The 14,571-nt window shown below is 38.7% G+C and overlaps 1 protein-coding gene across 3 annotated transcripts in view; it reads right to left on the reverse strand.

Annotated features, from left to right (window-relative positions):
• The window catches only part of LOC124798185 (voltage-dependent calcium channel subunit alpha-2/delta-3), a 792,806-nt gene that overhangs the window by 139,332 nt on the left and 638,903 nt on the right, over nucleotides 1–14,571 (reverse strand). For all 3 annotated transcript variants that reach the window (XM_047261474.1, XM_047261473.1, XM_047261472.1), the window contains one exon: nucleotides 3,731–3,835. In XM_047261474.1, the coding sequence (XP_047117430.1) occupies nucleotides 3,731–3,835 (105 nt within the window). The remainder of the gene's footprint in view (nucleotides 1–3,730; nucleotides 3,836–14,571) is intronic.

The raw sequence follows: 14,571 nt of genomic DNA on the forward strand, positions 1-14,571 counted from the left end.
TCATCCCTCTTTCTCTGTCTCACTGGTAAAGTGGATGTGTAGCACATACAAATGCCTGAAATGGGACCCAACTCTGTCATACAGCAGGAAAAGGGTGGAGCTCCTAAAGAATTCCAGTCTATAATGGGATGTCATCAAAATTCTCTGAGCACAAGCTCCTAGGCGTTCTAGGCTGTACAGACTACCTAAAGTCCACAAAGAAGGTATTCCATTATGGCTTACCTACAGGCTGACTAAATATTTAACAAAGCTAATGACTCTAATGGCTGGTCGCTGTGAACATCAGATTGAAAACACTCAGATGTTCACTGAGAAAATAAAACAGATTAGAGTTGGCCCAAATGATATTTTAGTCAGCCTGGATGTGGTCCCACTATTTACAAATGTTCCTGTGGAGGAAACACCGAAACTGTTGGAAGAACATTTTCCACCTGAAATGATAAAATTATTCCTACTTGTCATGATCACCACCTTCTTCTTGTATGGCAGTGAATTTTATGAAATGATAGATGGAATGGCTATAGGTTATCCATTGTCTTCACCAATGGTCAACTTTTATATGGACCATTTTGAGGAATGTGCATTAAATTTGGCTCACCTTCATCCATCTTCATTTTATCGCTATGTTGATGGTATGTTTATGGTCTGGCCACACTGCATAGAAGCTTTTGAGCACTTCAATAAACATATGAACCTTATGCACCCAAACACTACCATTTTTAGATGTTTTGGTACAACAAAAGTTGGATTGACATATCTGCCACTCAATGTATTGCAAGCCAACGCACAATGATTTATATATAGCCCTGAGTTTCCACCATTCAGTGAAGTAAAGAGCAGCTTTAAATATGCTGGTACACAGGATGAAACTGTTTCTGATGAGGACCAGATGGATGCCAAAATTAGTCATCTGAAGTATGTGTTCCGAAAGAACAGCCATGGGACACATGGTATTGAATCAGTTTTCTCCAAGAAAAGGAAATGAGAAAATGTTTAGCATTTACATGATGAGCCATCCTTTGCATTCCTTCCCCTCTGCAGCACTACATCCAAGAAAATAGATAAGAGTCCTGTGAAGACAAAGTATTAGATTTATTTTCCAACTTCCTAAGAAGACAAAGGAGGTGCTATGCCCTATTAAGGACAGTCTTGGCATTAGGATTTCCGAGATTTAGAACATCCCTTGTGAGTGTAGTGGCAATTCCATCGGTCAGTTGACCCACACCATCTCTGACCACCTTGCAGAACATTAACAACATATTAAAGATTGAGAACTGGAGATATCTGCTGTTGCTGAGCACAATCAAACACAAAATAATGTTTTAGGAAACAAAACGTTTGTTCTAGGCTCCCATATACTGGGATTCTGTGATTAAAGAGGCTGTAGAAATAAGAATGTGTGAAAAATCTTCAAGTGTGGCAAAGAGCCAGAGATATTCATTGCAATGGGAGCAGTGGTGTCACAAGCACAGATGTTGACACCATCTGTGTCCCCATGACACAATTATCGACCAATCAGAAGCCATCTTTGGCCTATACAAGGTCACCACAGCAGCAGTTTTGAGGTCAGCTGCTCCTGATGAAGACGATGTAGGTAATCATCGAAAGTTCAAGGTTTTACCCTGACCTGACATGACAAGGAGTCGAAGAATGTTTTATACAATATGCAAAACATGTATAAGTAAATAATACAGATCTGTTTTTGTTTACACATTTTCTCTTACTGTTGTTTCAGCTGTTGTTAGGAAGGTTTACCCAAATTTAACAGCCAATGATTTGAATGTAATATCATCTATCTCGCAACTATTGTCGGGGCGGTGACCATAATTTGTGTTACCAAACTTATTCGTTTCATGACTAATAATCATGCAAAATGTCTTTGCTGTGTTGATGGAATTTTGTAGACTTTCTGGATTTCACTTTTTGATGGCATGGTTTAAAACTTTGGAGAATTGCTTGTTGTGCACATGTTAATTTTCAGAATGAATGTTTCACTCAACAGTAGAGTGTGTGCTGTTTTGAAACTGTCTGTGCTGGACCAGGACTCGAACCCAGAACCTTGCCTTTTGTGGTCACGGCTCCTTCTGACTCAGATAATGAAGCATTAGTCATTACTCTTTGTCAAAACTTAAATTTTGCCCCTACTTCTGTCCTACTTTCCAGCACACTCTCCAGAACAGAGAGAAAGATACAGTCTTAAAACAGTCCCCTAGTATGTTACTAAGGCTTTTATTCAAGATATCCTTTCTTTCCAGGGAGCTGGTTCTGCTACGTAGGCAGGAGAGCTTCTGTGTAGAAGAGAAGTTTTAGCAGTATTGAATCTGCAAGAATGGGTCATGAATTGTGCCTGGATGACTGTCTGCAAGAGAACTGCCTCCTCAAAAGGAAAGGTTCTGGCTTCTAGCCCTGGTTGAACACAGTTGTCAATGGCCAGGAAATCACAGTGCACACGCCACTGAGTACTGAAACATAATTCTGAACACAATCTTGTAGGCTGTGGCTACACAATGTCTGTGTGATATTTACGATTTTATGAAACTGTACTTTTCCCTTCTCGGCTAAACTGAATTGAATTGTATAATTAATTACTGAAATTGACCAAAATGGTCAGACAACCCTTTTATTATAGAGCTCTTGTCTATTTCATTAAAGATAGTTAGATTCAGAAATTAGACTTTCAATCACTGTCAAGTTATTTACTTCTCTTCTTACTGGATATTAGAAACTCCAAGTGCCCTCCATTAGTACTATACAGGCTGGGGATGTCTTGAATCTTGAAGTACAATGAGTTCTCAGTTACTTCCACTATGTAATTTTGGTACCCTCTGTAACTGCCTTATGTTATATCTACAGTAATGTGACACTAACTTGCATCCCTCTAAGTGTATTTGTCCAGTTTCTGTGACTTCCACAAGACGTTTGTTTTGCATAACATATCTGGAAAGAAGAAAGTAAGATGAGGGTTTAACGTCACGTCGACTACAAGCTCATTAGAGATGGAGCAATAGCTCCTATTGGGTATAAATGAGGAAGGACCTGGGGAATGTTCTTTTTCAAACAAAACATCCTTGCATTGTCCTTAAGCAGTTTAGGAAAATGACAGGAGTCATACACTGAACGATGGGACAGCAAATCAAACTGCCATCCTGCCAAATATGAGTTGAGCATTTACTACTGCACCACCTTACTCACTCACATCTGTAGAAATGCTTTTCGACAAAAGACAACAGTATAGCTCTTTTTCCAGACCGGCAGATTTTATAACATTAGTACCTTTTTGCAAGTGAAGATATTCGTTAAGCTATTTTAAGGATATATACAATACAGTTAGTGCCTTCATAATGCAAGTGAAGTAACACAGATGATAGATAAAGTAATGGACAGACAATTTATAATAGCAGAATCTTTTCATTTACACACTTCATACTTCATTATACATTGCAGAGGGCTCTATTTTATGGTACTTGTGCTTGGAACATTGTGAATAAATCAATTAAACTTAACTAAATTCTGTATTAAGTTGTATGATTTGCACCTGTTTTAACACAGGCAAGGAGACATAATGATTTCATGGACGGTGTGACATAAGGTAGTGAATTAGTGAGCAATCATTTGGACTAGTTACCCTAAATGATACCTCCAGAAATATTTTTATACTGTGTGATAGAATTTTGAAGAGGTGTTTACAAATAACTTGACAGCACATTAGAAGATTGACATCATGACTTACGGTTGTGAAGAATCTTGAGGCCCCACAATATCATCCCACCGAGTCAAGCCACTGCGAGTTGCCACAAATGCCAGCGTCACTCCAAATCGTTGTTGGAACTGCTTCCTGTCATGACAGTACAATAACTCATTTAGTTCTAATATCAAGAAAGTAACTCGATCTATTTACAATATTATAAACATGTGATCATAATTTCCTTTTGAAAATTGCAGACTTTTAACATTACTGTACCAAAATATGTTAGAGAAAAAAAACATGAAAACAATGTTTATACTCACAGAAGGAAAATTTGCCTGAAACACACATTCCAGAGAAAATAAAAGAAAAGTATAACACAGGTTAATACTTAATTCCTTTTCAATGCAGCAAAATAGTTACAAAATGTCACAGTTATTCAAACATTTCAAAAGTTAAAGCAAATAATAATTTGAATGTTAATTTGCTGTTAACACATACATAGAGTGGGATAGAAGTTACTACAGACACCACCCTGGAAATAAAGTATAATTCCCAATACATATTACACATTTAATTATTAGTTTTGCTGGAAGCATGAAGCATAAAACTGATTGTAATTCAAATTTTACTTAGCAAAACCAAATAACTAATAATATTGAATTAATATTGGCAGCAAAATCAGCAGCAGTATTAATACCAATGAGACAACTGGTTGGTGTCTGAAAATATCAAAGATATGCACTGTCAACAAGAAACATGGCTGGCTTTTTATGTACTAAGGAATATAGCATTTCAAGAGCTTTTAAAAGTAGACTGAATTTAAACACACTTTTGTGAAAAATTAATAATTACAGACTAATGTTCATGATAACTGCAAAATCTTGAGTACTGGCTCAGTTGCAGAGGTTACAGTGTGCATATGTATGATGTTGCTCAACCTAGTTCAAATACCACTGGTGAAACAAAATGTTCATTAGCTGTATTTGAACAGCAAAGATATAAGTTTCCTTACCACCAGACCCTGTGTACTTGTCCAGAGTGGAAAAAAAATCTCTCTCTACAATATCACATGGAATGAGGGATGACATACTGTTGATGCCAATAAATGACACATGTGAAACAACACATTTCTGCCAACAAGCTTTCCACACTTGGGAGCACCTTGGATCTCCATTTCATGAAACTCCTTCAAGCAGAATGTCTAAGTGCTTTGACCACAGGAAAGCCTCAGGACACTGTCCTTTGAAAGCTGTTTCCACTCAGAACAGGGGAAGTCCACAGGGGCCACACTGGAACTGTAGGTGAGCTAGGAAACTGTTGTGATGTAGCTCTGGGCCAGACTGTTGCTGACTACAAAGCAGGTGTGGTTCTATGCACTGTTGTGGTGCAGCTTCCAGTTGCCAGTGACGCCCAGCCTCACTTGGCTGACTATACCCTTCCGTCTTTTTAGCACCACCGATGTGGTCTGTCCCTCAGGTGCAAATCGTGGAGGACCACGCCCTTAATGTCAAAAAAGATAATGAATACAGCTTTGGCATCTGACTCATTCATTCGAACCCTTTTATCATTTGGCACTTCAGCATTTGTCTTGGGGTCATACTCAAAAATGGACATTTCATTGGCAGTTATCACATAATACAAAAACCTGTGGTATATTTGAGTGTGTTGTACAAGATCTTGGCAAATATGCACATTGTTTTACCTTTGGCCATCAGTCAAAACTTTTGGGATGAGTTCAGCAGATTTTTCTCATCTACAAAATCTGGGTAATTATGGTGTGCATAATCTTTTTACCAATTCCTACACCATTTGTGATCATTTGAACACTTCACAAATTTAGACAACACTCTATGGAGTGCAGCGATCTGATGCTAACTTTGACTAAAACCACAGGTGAGCTTGCAATAACGTTTGTTTATTATTATCAGTTTTGGCTTATGTTAAAGCCATCCTCAGGTACTTTTGGGCCCCTATGGCTGGTGCTGGCGGCTCCTCAGTTCTCCAAGTGATACCATGATTGTACACTGCACGTACAGTGTATGATCATTTGTAAGGTAACAGGGGATAGTATGGAACTCTTTCAAGTACTTTAAAATTTAAAGCACAGCAGCAGAGATAATATGCTGGGCAAAATAGACCGGAAAATACTTGTTTTGTGTTTTGATGGGCGTTGTAGTTCCATTGCATAGTGTTTTGGTTTTCTTTTAATTGCAACGAATTATATAAGTGTGGTGATAATTTGTAAAATTATATAATGTATTTAGATTTAAGTATTTAAATATTATAAAGTATTGTAAACGAATTGTGGCCATGTTAGCGATTATTTTCAGTAGTGTGGTGTCATGTGACCCAACTCGAACTGTGGATATGAGCGGGAAAATCGTGGTCTTTTGTCGTTGGCCGTTGTGGTGGCGAGTTGGGAGCGGCAAAGTGCCGTGAGGGCAAGCATGGACGCCAGGGTATGAGAAGGACCAAAGTGAAAGTGTGTGGGTGTGAGACAAACAGTGTACGAATTGCACCGATTATTATTTGTGAAGTTAAAAATGCATGGCCACAACGTTAAAGTGTTTCTTTTGAATAAATAAGTTTCAATCTGAACGTGTATAGTTCAATTCACTGCTCTTCAAAAGCCAGCCAATACCTGACTCAATAATAGGGGCGCAAATGCAACCGTTTACTACCAACCCCCTTTACAGATGAGCCACGTAAAAAAATGGGTAGTAAACGAGCCCGAGTTCAGTTGCAATTGGGGGCTCGTCCGGGATAGGACTTTCTTCCATATTCCATAGTATTTCAGAATCGGATGTCTGTCTGATGTTAGGCTTTTGAACAGTCAGCGTGGGGGCTCTGAGCTAAATCAGTGCATTAGCAGTACTGGAGTGTTTGTGCTGGACAAGATACGCGCTGCCCCGTGGTTACGCCGATATAAGGCCACCACGATTGTGAAGCAGTCAGTTACACAGTCTGATGAGTCGACCACGTGTTGCCGTGGGTAAAACCACCGTGCTTGCCGTGTCCACGTGTTGCCGCAGGTAAAACAGTCGTCCGTGCCGCGACATGTGATGCCGCGAGAAAAAACCGTTGTCCGTGCCACGTCCATGTGTTGCTACGGGTAAAGCAGTCGAAGCTGTATCCACGTGCTGCCGACGATCAACGCCGTCGTCCGTACCACCGACCAACACAACTACTGCTGCCAGGGGCCTACGCAACATGTTCTCGCTCCTGATTGAGTTTGCTGTGTGTCCACGCCGCCGGTTACGATTCATTGCATAGCTGTGCTGCGGAGCTCACTGCAGATGTCACGTCACACGAGGATATAAAAGATAAGTACAGCCAGCACATACATTACAAAATTGTGTCCTTTCATTAGCCATGGCCGATGAGACACGTGAATCTCAAAGTGAAGGCGAATCAGTGGATGTTAGGAGTACCTGTAGTAGCCCTAGCATGCCAAAAGAAATAGGCTGGACACCAGGAAGTGACCTCAGTACATTTTTTGTAAAACTTACTAGTAAATTAGGAGATATAGACTCGAAAATAGGGAATATGGAATTAAGGCTTAGTGATAAAATAAAGACAGTGAGTGAAAAATTTGATCAGCTAGATCTCAAATTCACTCAAATTACAGATAAAGTCGAAAACACAGTTAAAATTGTTGAAGGAATTATTGAGAGAGTTGATGAGGTTGAAAGAGGCCTAGTATCCAAGGTGGACACTGTGCAAAGTAATCTTGTGGGGCAGATTCAGGTACAGGAACAGAAATGCACATTATTTTAAAGACAAACAGAGGCAGACATTGAATCCATTAAGATAGGAGTGCTGGATTGCCATAAGGGAATTACTGACAATAAGAAGGAATTAGAAGGGGAAATAAATGTCTTGAGGGAAACAGTTAATACTGTGGCAACAGGGAATGGAAATTTATTGTTGGGATATCCTCTGGGGCATGGATTTCAGTCAAAACCTTTTAATGGGGAGAATAAATACCATGCAGTTGACTTTCTAGCTGCGTGTAAGGATAACTTTGTGACAGGGATGAGTGAGCAGGCAAAAATTAAATATGTTAAGAGGCAGTTGGAAGGGGGAGCTCAAACATGGGCGAACCAAAATGATGATAAATTTTGTGATTTTAAAACCTTCGAAAACCTGTTCTTGAACAAATACTGAGGCCAAGCAAAACAATTAAGATTGCAAAATGATTTTTTGAATGGATCCAGTTACAAGAGTGGAAAGGAAAGTATGAGAGAGTTCTGTGTTAGAGAGCTGAATAAATTAAATCATCTGGATAGGCCCACTGGGCGTATTAACAGAAATATCTACACTAAAGAGAAGATTACCAGAGCATTTGCAATGGGATTTGATTCACAGTGCAACAGATTCAGTGGAAGAATTTCTAAATTTTGTGGATAATATGGACAGGGCATTGTGTTACAGACCTAAATACATGGAACATAGGGGGAGTGGAAAGTATCATGAAAGGGGAAACAGTATTAATTATGAATATAGTAATAACCATAACAGGTGGAGAGAAGATAGAAGTGATCAGAATAATCAGGATAGAGATTGGAGAAGCAGGCCACAAAGGTATAACAGAAATTTTGGAGGGAGAAGAGACAATTTTGATCAGATGAGGAGTGATAGAGAAGGTATGAGAATAGGAACGCCAGATGCAAATGGACAGGGTAGGCAATCAAAAAATTAATTGGTGCCTCACTTAAGGTCAGCAGGGGGGCTGGTAATTATGTGAACAGGGCCAGAAAAGGACATGATGGGATGAGTAATAAAGTCATCAAGGGAAATTGGGATATGTCATATGGATGCTGTCTTAGGAAATGAAAATCTATGGGGGGTTTTTAACAATTATAGAAATACAGATAAAAGGTATAAGAAGAAAAAGGGAACAAGGCTAATATCAGCAATGAACAGTGTGAGTTTTTTACATTGATGACATGTTTAAAAGGGAAGAGAAATTACAAGTAGAGGAGGACAATATTGGTTTGTGTGCAGCAAAATTCATTGAAAGATCAGAGACAGAGGTAGTTTCATCAAAAGGGGGAACAGAAGTGGATATGGAATTAAGGGGCAATGTTCACAGTAATAATGGGTGTGATGAATGGGTAGAGATGTCTATTGGAAATAGTATGGAGAATTGTGGAAAAGGTGAGGAGAGGGTTACTCAGTGTGATGTAAAGGCTAATATGAGTGGTGTATTTCACAAAGTGGAAAATGCTGGTAAATTACCTACTGATAAGGTTACTGTGCTTGTGGGTGCAGGTGTTAACTGTGGTAGTGATAATGACTTCAGTGTGGATACGGAAATGTGTAATGATATGGAGAATGTTGCTGTAGGTTGCCCAGAAGATAAAATTGAAACCTATGTTTTCTTAACTGATGATGCAAGTCTGAAAGATGTTAACTGTGGATGGTTAGGAAAGGAGGAGGCTGATTATGATTTGAGTGATTGGGTGTCCTATGCAAAATTACATAAAGCTTTGATGCCTGAAGAATGGGGTAAAATAAAATTTAAAATTGCCAGAAAATTGGGAGAATTAAGTGAAGAAGAGAATGTTGAGTTTGCTATTAAGGATCTGTTTGAAGGGGATACTGATGTATGTTTTGGAGAAAGACCTAAAGATATTTGCATTATGCAAGAGGAAAGCAGGAGTGAAGTAGAAAGAGATTTATTACAGGAATCACAGCTGAACAGAGTAGAAATAGAGGTGATACAGCCAATAATTGATATCAATGTGGGAGGAGTTACAGATATAGCATTATTAGACTCTGGCTCAAGTTTATCTGCAATCTTTGAATCTTTCTGGCAGCAAATTAAAGGTTTAGGATTAATAGAATTACCAGTTACAGGAGTCAAAATTAAGACAGCAACTGGGACATGTAGCAAGCCCATCAGCAGGGAAGTATTACTGGAATTTAATAGTAATGAGTATTGTTTTGATATTAGTTGCTTTGTGGTGAAGGGTTTGGCATTGAATGTAATTTTGGGTATGGACTTCTTGTACAAGTATGGCTGTAGCATTTTTGTAAAGGACAGAGTGGTAGAATTTAATGCTGGTGGAAATAGACAAAGAATAAAGTTTAAAGGGGAATTGAAAGGAGGTGAGACACTTACTCATTTACAAAGGATAGAAGAGGTAGGTGATGAGATGTGCACTGAACAGCAGATACATGACAAAGTAAATAAAATGGGACATTTAAATGAGGAACAAAAGGTGCAGCTTACAGATTAATTGTGTAAGCATAAGCATGTGTTCTCTGACAGACCTGGAAAAGTCGTAGATTTCAGTTATGTTTTGAGGGTATTGCCACATAAAGTGATAAGGGCCAAACCTTATCCTATAGCAATAGCTAATAGAGAGGCTGCAAGGGCAAGGATACAAATGATGTTGAAGTGGGGCATACTGGAAATGGGGAGGTGTGAGTATTGTAATCCAATAGTAGTGGTGAAAAAGAGGGATGGTTCTATAAGAATAGTATTGGATGCAAGAAAGCTAAATAAAATAATAGTCAAAGAAAATGATCAGCCAGAGAACATGGATGAACTGTTGCAAAAATTTTATAATGTTAAAATTCTGTCAAGTGTTGATTTGACTTCAGGGTTCTGGCAGGTGCAATTGGCTGAAGAGAGCAGAAAGTACACTGCTTTCTTATTTGAGGGCAGGACTTATATGTTTACAGTTGTGCCATTTGGTTTATCAATATCTGTAGCAGTTTTTGTAAGGGCTTTAAGTCATGTGTTGGGTGATGAACTAATGAGAAAACTGACAGTGTATGTAGATGACATTTTGATCACAAGTAGCAATTGGCAAGAGCACTGTCAGCTGTTGGAGGATGTATTCAAGGCTATATCTAAAGGGGGGATGACCCTTAAGTTAAGTAAGTGTGAATTTTTTCAAGCAACATTACTATTTCTCGGTCATCAGTTAACTCCTGATGGCATTATGCCCAATAAAGAGAAAATCAAGGCTATTGTTGACTGCAAGGTATTGAGGCAGACAGCTCAGATTATGGGATAGGGGCAGTGCTATTTCAGGAGAGGGTACTAGATGGGAAGACCGAGCACAGGGCAATCGCTTTTGCGAGCAGAATGCTGCCCAAACATGAATTAATGTATGGTATCTCAGAGAAGGAACTTTTAGCCATAGTTTTTGGATTTCAGAAGTTCAGGATATATGTGGAAGGTAGGAAAGTGATTGTTTACACAGACCATAAGGCTCTGAGCTATTTGCAAGAATGTAAGCTGTTAAATAATAGACTCATGAGATGGGCCATGTTTCTGCAGCAGTTTAACTATGAGAAAAGATATATTAAGGGCACAGACAACAATGTGGCTGATGCCTTATCAAGATTACCTTTCATTGGAGAAGAACATGAAGCGAATGGAGACGAGAAAGAACTACAGATATTGTATATGAAAGGAGTGGGTGGAGAGAAGGAAATCAGATCCATCTGTAAGGACATGAGGAGACGTCAGAATGGGGACCAGACCTTGAAGTTTATCAAAACAAACTTTGGAAGTAAAGAACATGAAAAAATAGCTAAATATTATAGAATTTATAAGGGTATTTTATTTAGACAAAGAAATTTGGACAAAGAGGAGTGGAAGGTATGTTTTCCAGATGAGCATGTGGAAAAATTAATCAATTACATCCACCTTAGCCATGGGCATTATGGGGCTCAGAAATGTTTGGAAATACTGCAGGACTATGTTAGTTTTAACAACATGTCCAGGAGAGTAAAGAGACAGTTGGCTTCTTGTGACAAATGCCAAAAAGTGAAGTATAATACTATTGCAGTACAAGGAGAGAAGCAGAATATTGTTCCTAAAAGAAATGGTGAACTACTGGCTATTGATTTATTTGGGAGGCTGCCAACAGGTTGAGGGGGTGTAAAGTATGTTCTTTTAGCTGTTGATGTATTCTCAAAGTTTGTAACGCTGTATCCACTGAAAAAGGCCACTAGCCAGAATATAATTAACAAGCAAGAGAAAGATTACTTTGTGAATGTTATAAAACCAGAGAATGTTCTGTCTGATAATGGAGCACAATTTGTATCTAGTGTGTGGGGGAAGTTTATGCAAAGATCTGGGATAAAGCATATAAGGATTTCAGTGTATCACCCTGCGGGAAACCCGGCTGAGAGGTATATGAGGGAGCTGGGTAGGCTATGTAGGACATATTGCAGTAAAAAGCATAGTACTTGGGCAGAATATATAACTGTTTTTGAGGCTCTTATGAACACAGTGAAGAGTTGTGCGACAGGATTCTCACCCTATGAGCTCATGAAAGATATCAAGCCAGACAATCTAATAGCAGAACACACAGATTTTCCTCCATCTCAAGACTTGACAAGTCAAGAGAAGATGCAGATGGCCAGACAGCAAATGTTAAAGAAAGGACATGAGAGACAGAGGAGGCATGGAGAAAGGTATAAGACAACAAAGTTCAAGGAGGGAGATAAGGTGCTGGTGAGGAACAAGAAAAAATCCAGTGACATTGTTGGCGAAATCAAAAAGTTATTTGAATTATACCATGGACCCTTTGAGATAACGGGTTGTCCACACCCTAATGCATATAGGTTGGTATATCCAGTGTCCAAAAAGCCATTTGGACTGAGAAATGTAACGGAGTTGAAAAAATATGTGGTAAAAGAATAAAGGTTAAGGAAGTGAGATTCCCATATACACTATTGTCGAGTTAAAAAAAAAAAAAAAAAATTATGGGGGGGCTATGTATATGTATATTTATAATTGGAGTATTATTTGTGTTACTGTGTATGTTGCGATGCCATTGTTGGTGGTCAACAAACTTCATTATACTGTATGTATTTGCAATAAGGGAATCTGTTGTCCAATGGATTTGTACAACTGGTGTGGGTGTGATAGAAGCCTTGTTGAGTCATACGGGAACTGAAACCTACTGCACATATAGTCTACTTCTGTATAAATGTGTGGAGAATATAGGAGGGAGGAAATCTGCAAATAGTTTGTTAAAAAAAATAGTTGAGATTTTATTAAAATTTCTAATGTATCTGTGGCACCTGGAGTTGATACTGGTGCATGGGGGTAGGATTGTTGCTGGGACAGTCATGTAGGGCAGTCACTAAATATGCAAATTGTAGAGGCATATGGGGAAATAATTAACTTGCTTATTATAAGATGTTCATGAGGGAAGTGAGGGAAAGAACACTAATGGCTAAGTGGATGCTTGTAAAAGTTTATGACCTTGGTGAGTTTGTTTGCCATTTATGATTGAATCTAGGTAGCTATGGAAATGTCATAAAATAATGGGTTTCAAGATATTGCCAAATACTATGTGACAATTTATATATGAATTTTTTTAAAAAAAAGAGAGAGAGAGAGAGAGAGAGAGAGAGAGAGAGAGAGAGAGAGAGAGAGAGAATCTGCTTCTGGGAATAAATTCTCTTGGTGCGGGGGGTAGAAGTGCCGGAGCTCCTGATCTGGGAACATTTGAAGGGTGAATAGAATATATTTAGCTATGCCATGTTTGTGTTTGATTTGTGTGCATGTTTGTCATTTGTACAAACCTCAACAAGAACTGATCAGTGTGAACAGGATGTTCCAGGGAGGGTTTGGATAGCCTGACTCCTGGGAAATGTGGGTCTGCATGTCTAGGCAAGATTTATGAGGATTTGATTAAATTTTGATAGGATGGCTTGGCTAATGAGAGGAAGCACAGTGCTGCTGGCTGACAAGTTTGGAAAGACTGTATTCCAATGCATAAACCTGTGAACACAAGGATCTGGTTACAACAACTTCGTGCAACTTACAGAAACAACTGTGTAAAAAGTGGAAGTGTTAATGTGCAGTGAGTGTGCAACCTACATATAGACTAACATGGGTATTTATATAATATAATTTTCTTTGCATTTTGCCTGCCCAATCAGACTCAATAGGAGACTATCTAATTGTATATTTGAGTTGGATACATTGTTGGATTATGTTTATATGTTTTCTGATGACAGTACTTACACTGATTAACTCACCACTATAACACTGTTCTACATGTTTTGGTGCCATTATAGTTATAATTAAAATGTTTAATATATAAAGTAATATGGGTTGACTCCACTTGGTGCTACTTCATGTTGCCATTACTAAAGTAATGTCTCCATGAAGTGGGGGTATGTAAGGTAACAGGGGATAGTATGGAACTCTTTCAAGTACTTTAAAATTTAAAGCACAGCAGCAGAGATAATATGCTGGGCAAAATAGACCAGAAAATACTTGTTTTGTGTTTTGATGGGCGTTGTAGTTCCATTGCATAGTGTTTTGGTTTTCTTTTAATTGCAACGAATTATATAACTGTGGCGATAATTTGTAAAATTATATAATGTATTTAGATTTAAGTATTTAAATATTATAAAGTATTGTAAACGAATTGTGGCCATGTTTAGCAATTATTTTGACTACTGTGGTGTCATGTGACCCGACTCAGGACTATGGATATGAGCGGGAAAATCATGGTCTTTTGTCGTTGGCTGTTATGGTGGCGAGTTGGGAGCGGCAAAGTGCCGTGAGGGCAAGCATGGACGCCAGGGTATGCGAAGGAACAAAATGAAAGTGTGTGGGTGTGAGACAAACAGTGTACGAATTGCACTGATTATTATTTGTGAAGTTAAAAATGCATGGCCACAACGTTAAAGTGTTTCTTTTGAATAAATAAGTTTCAATCTGAACGTGTATAGTTCAATTCACTGCTCTTCAAAAGCCAGCCAATACCTGACTCAATAATAGGGGCGCAAATGCAACCGTTTACTACCAACCCCCTTTACAGATGAGCCACGTAAAAAAATAGGTAGTAAACGAGCCCGAGTTCAGTTGCACATTGTGTCATGTGGAGAACCAT

Source organism: Schistocerca piceifrons, chromosome 5 (genome assembly GCF_021461385.2).
Source record: "Schistocerca piceifrons isolate TAMUIC-IGC-003096 chromosome 5, iqSchPice1.1, whole genome shotgun sequence".
Classification (NCBI taxonomy): Eukaryota; Metazoa; Arthropoda; class Insecta; order Orthoptera; family Acrididae; genus Schistocerca; species Schistocerca piceifrons.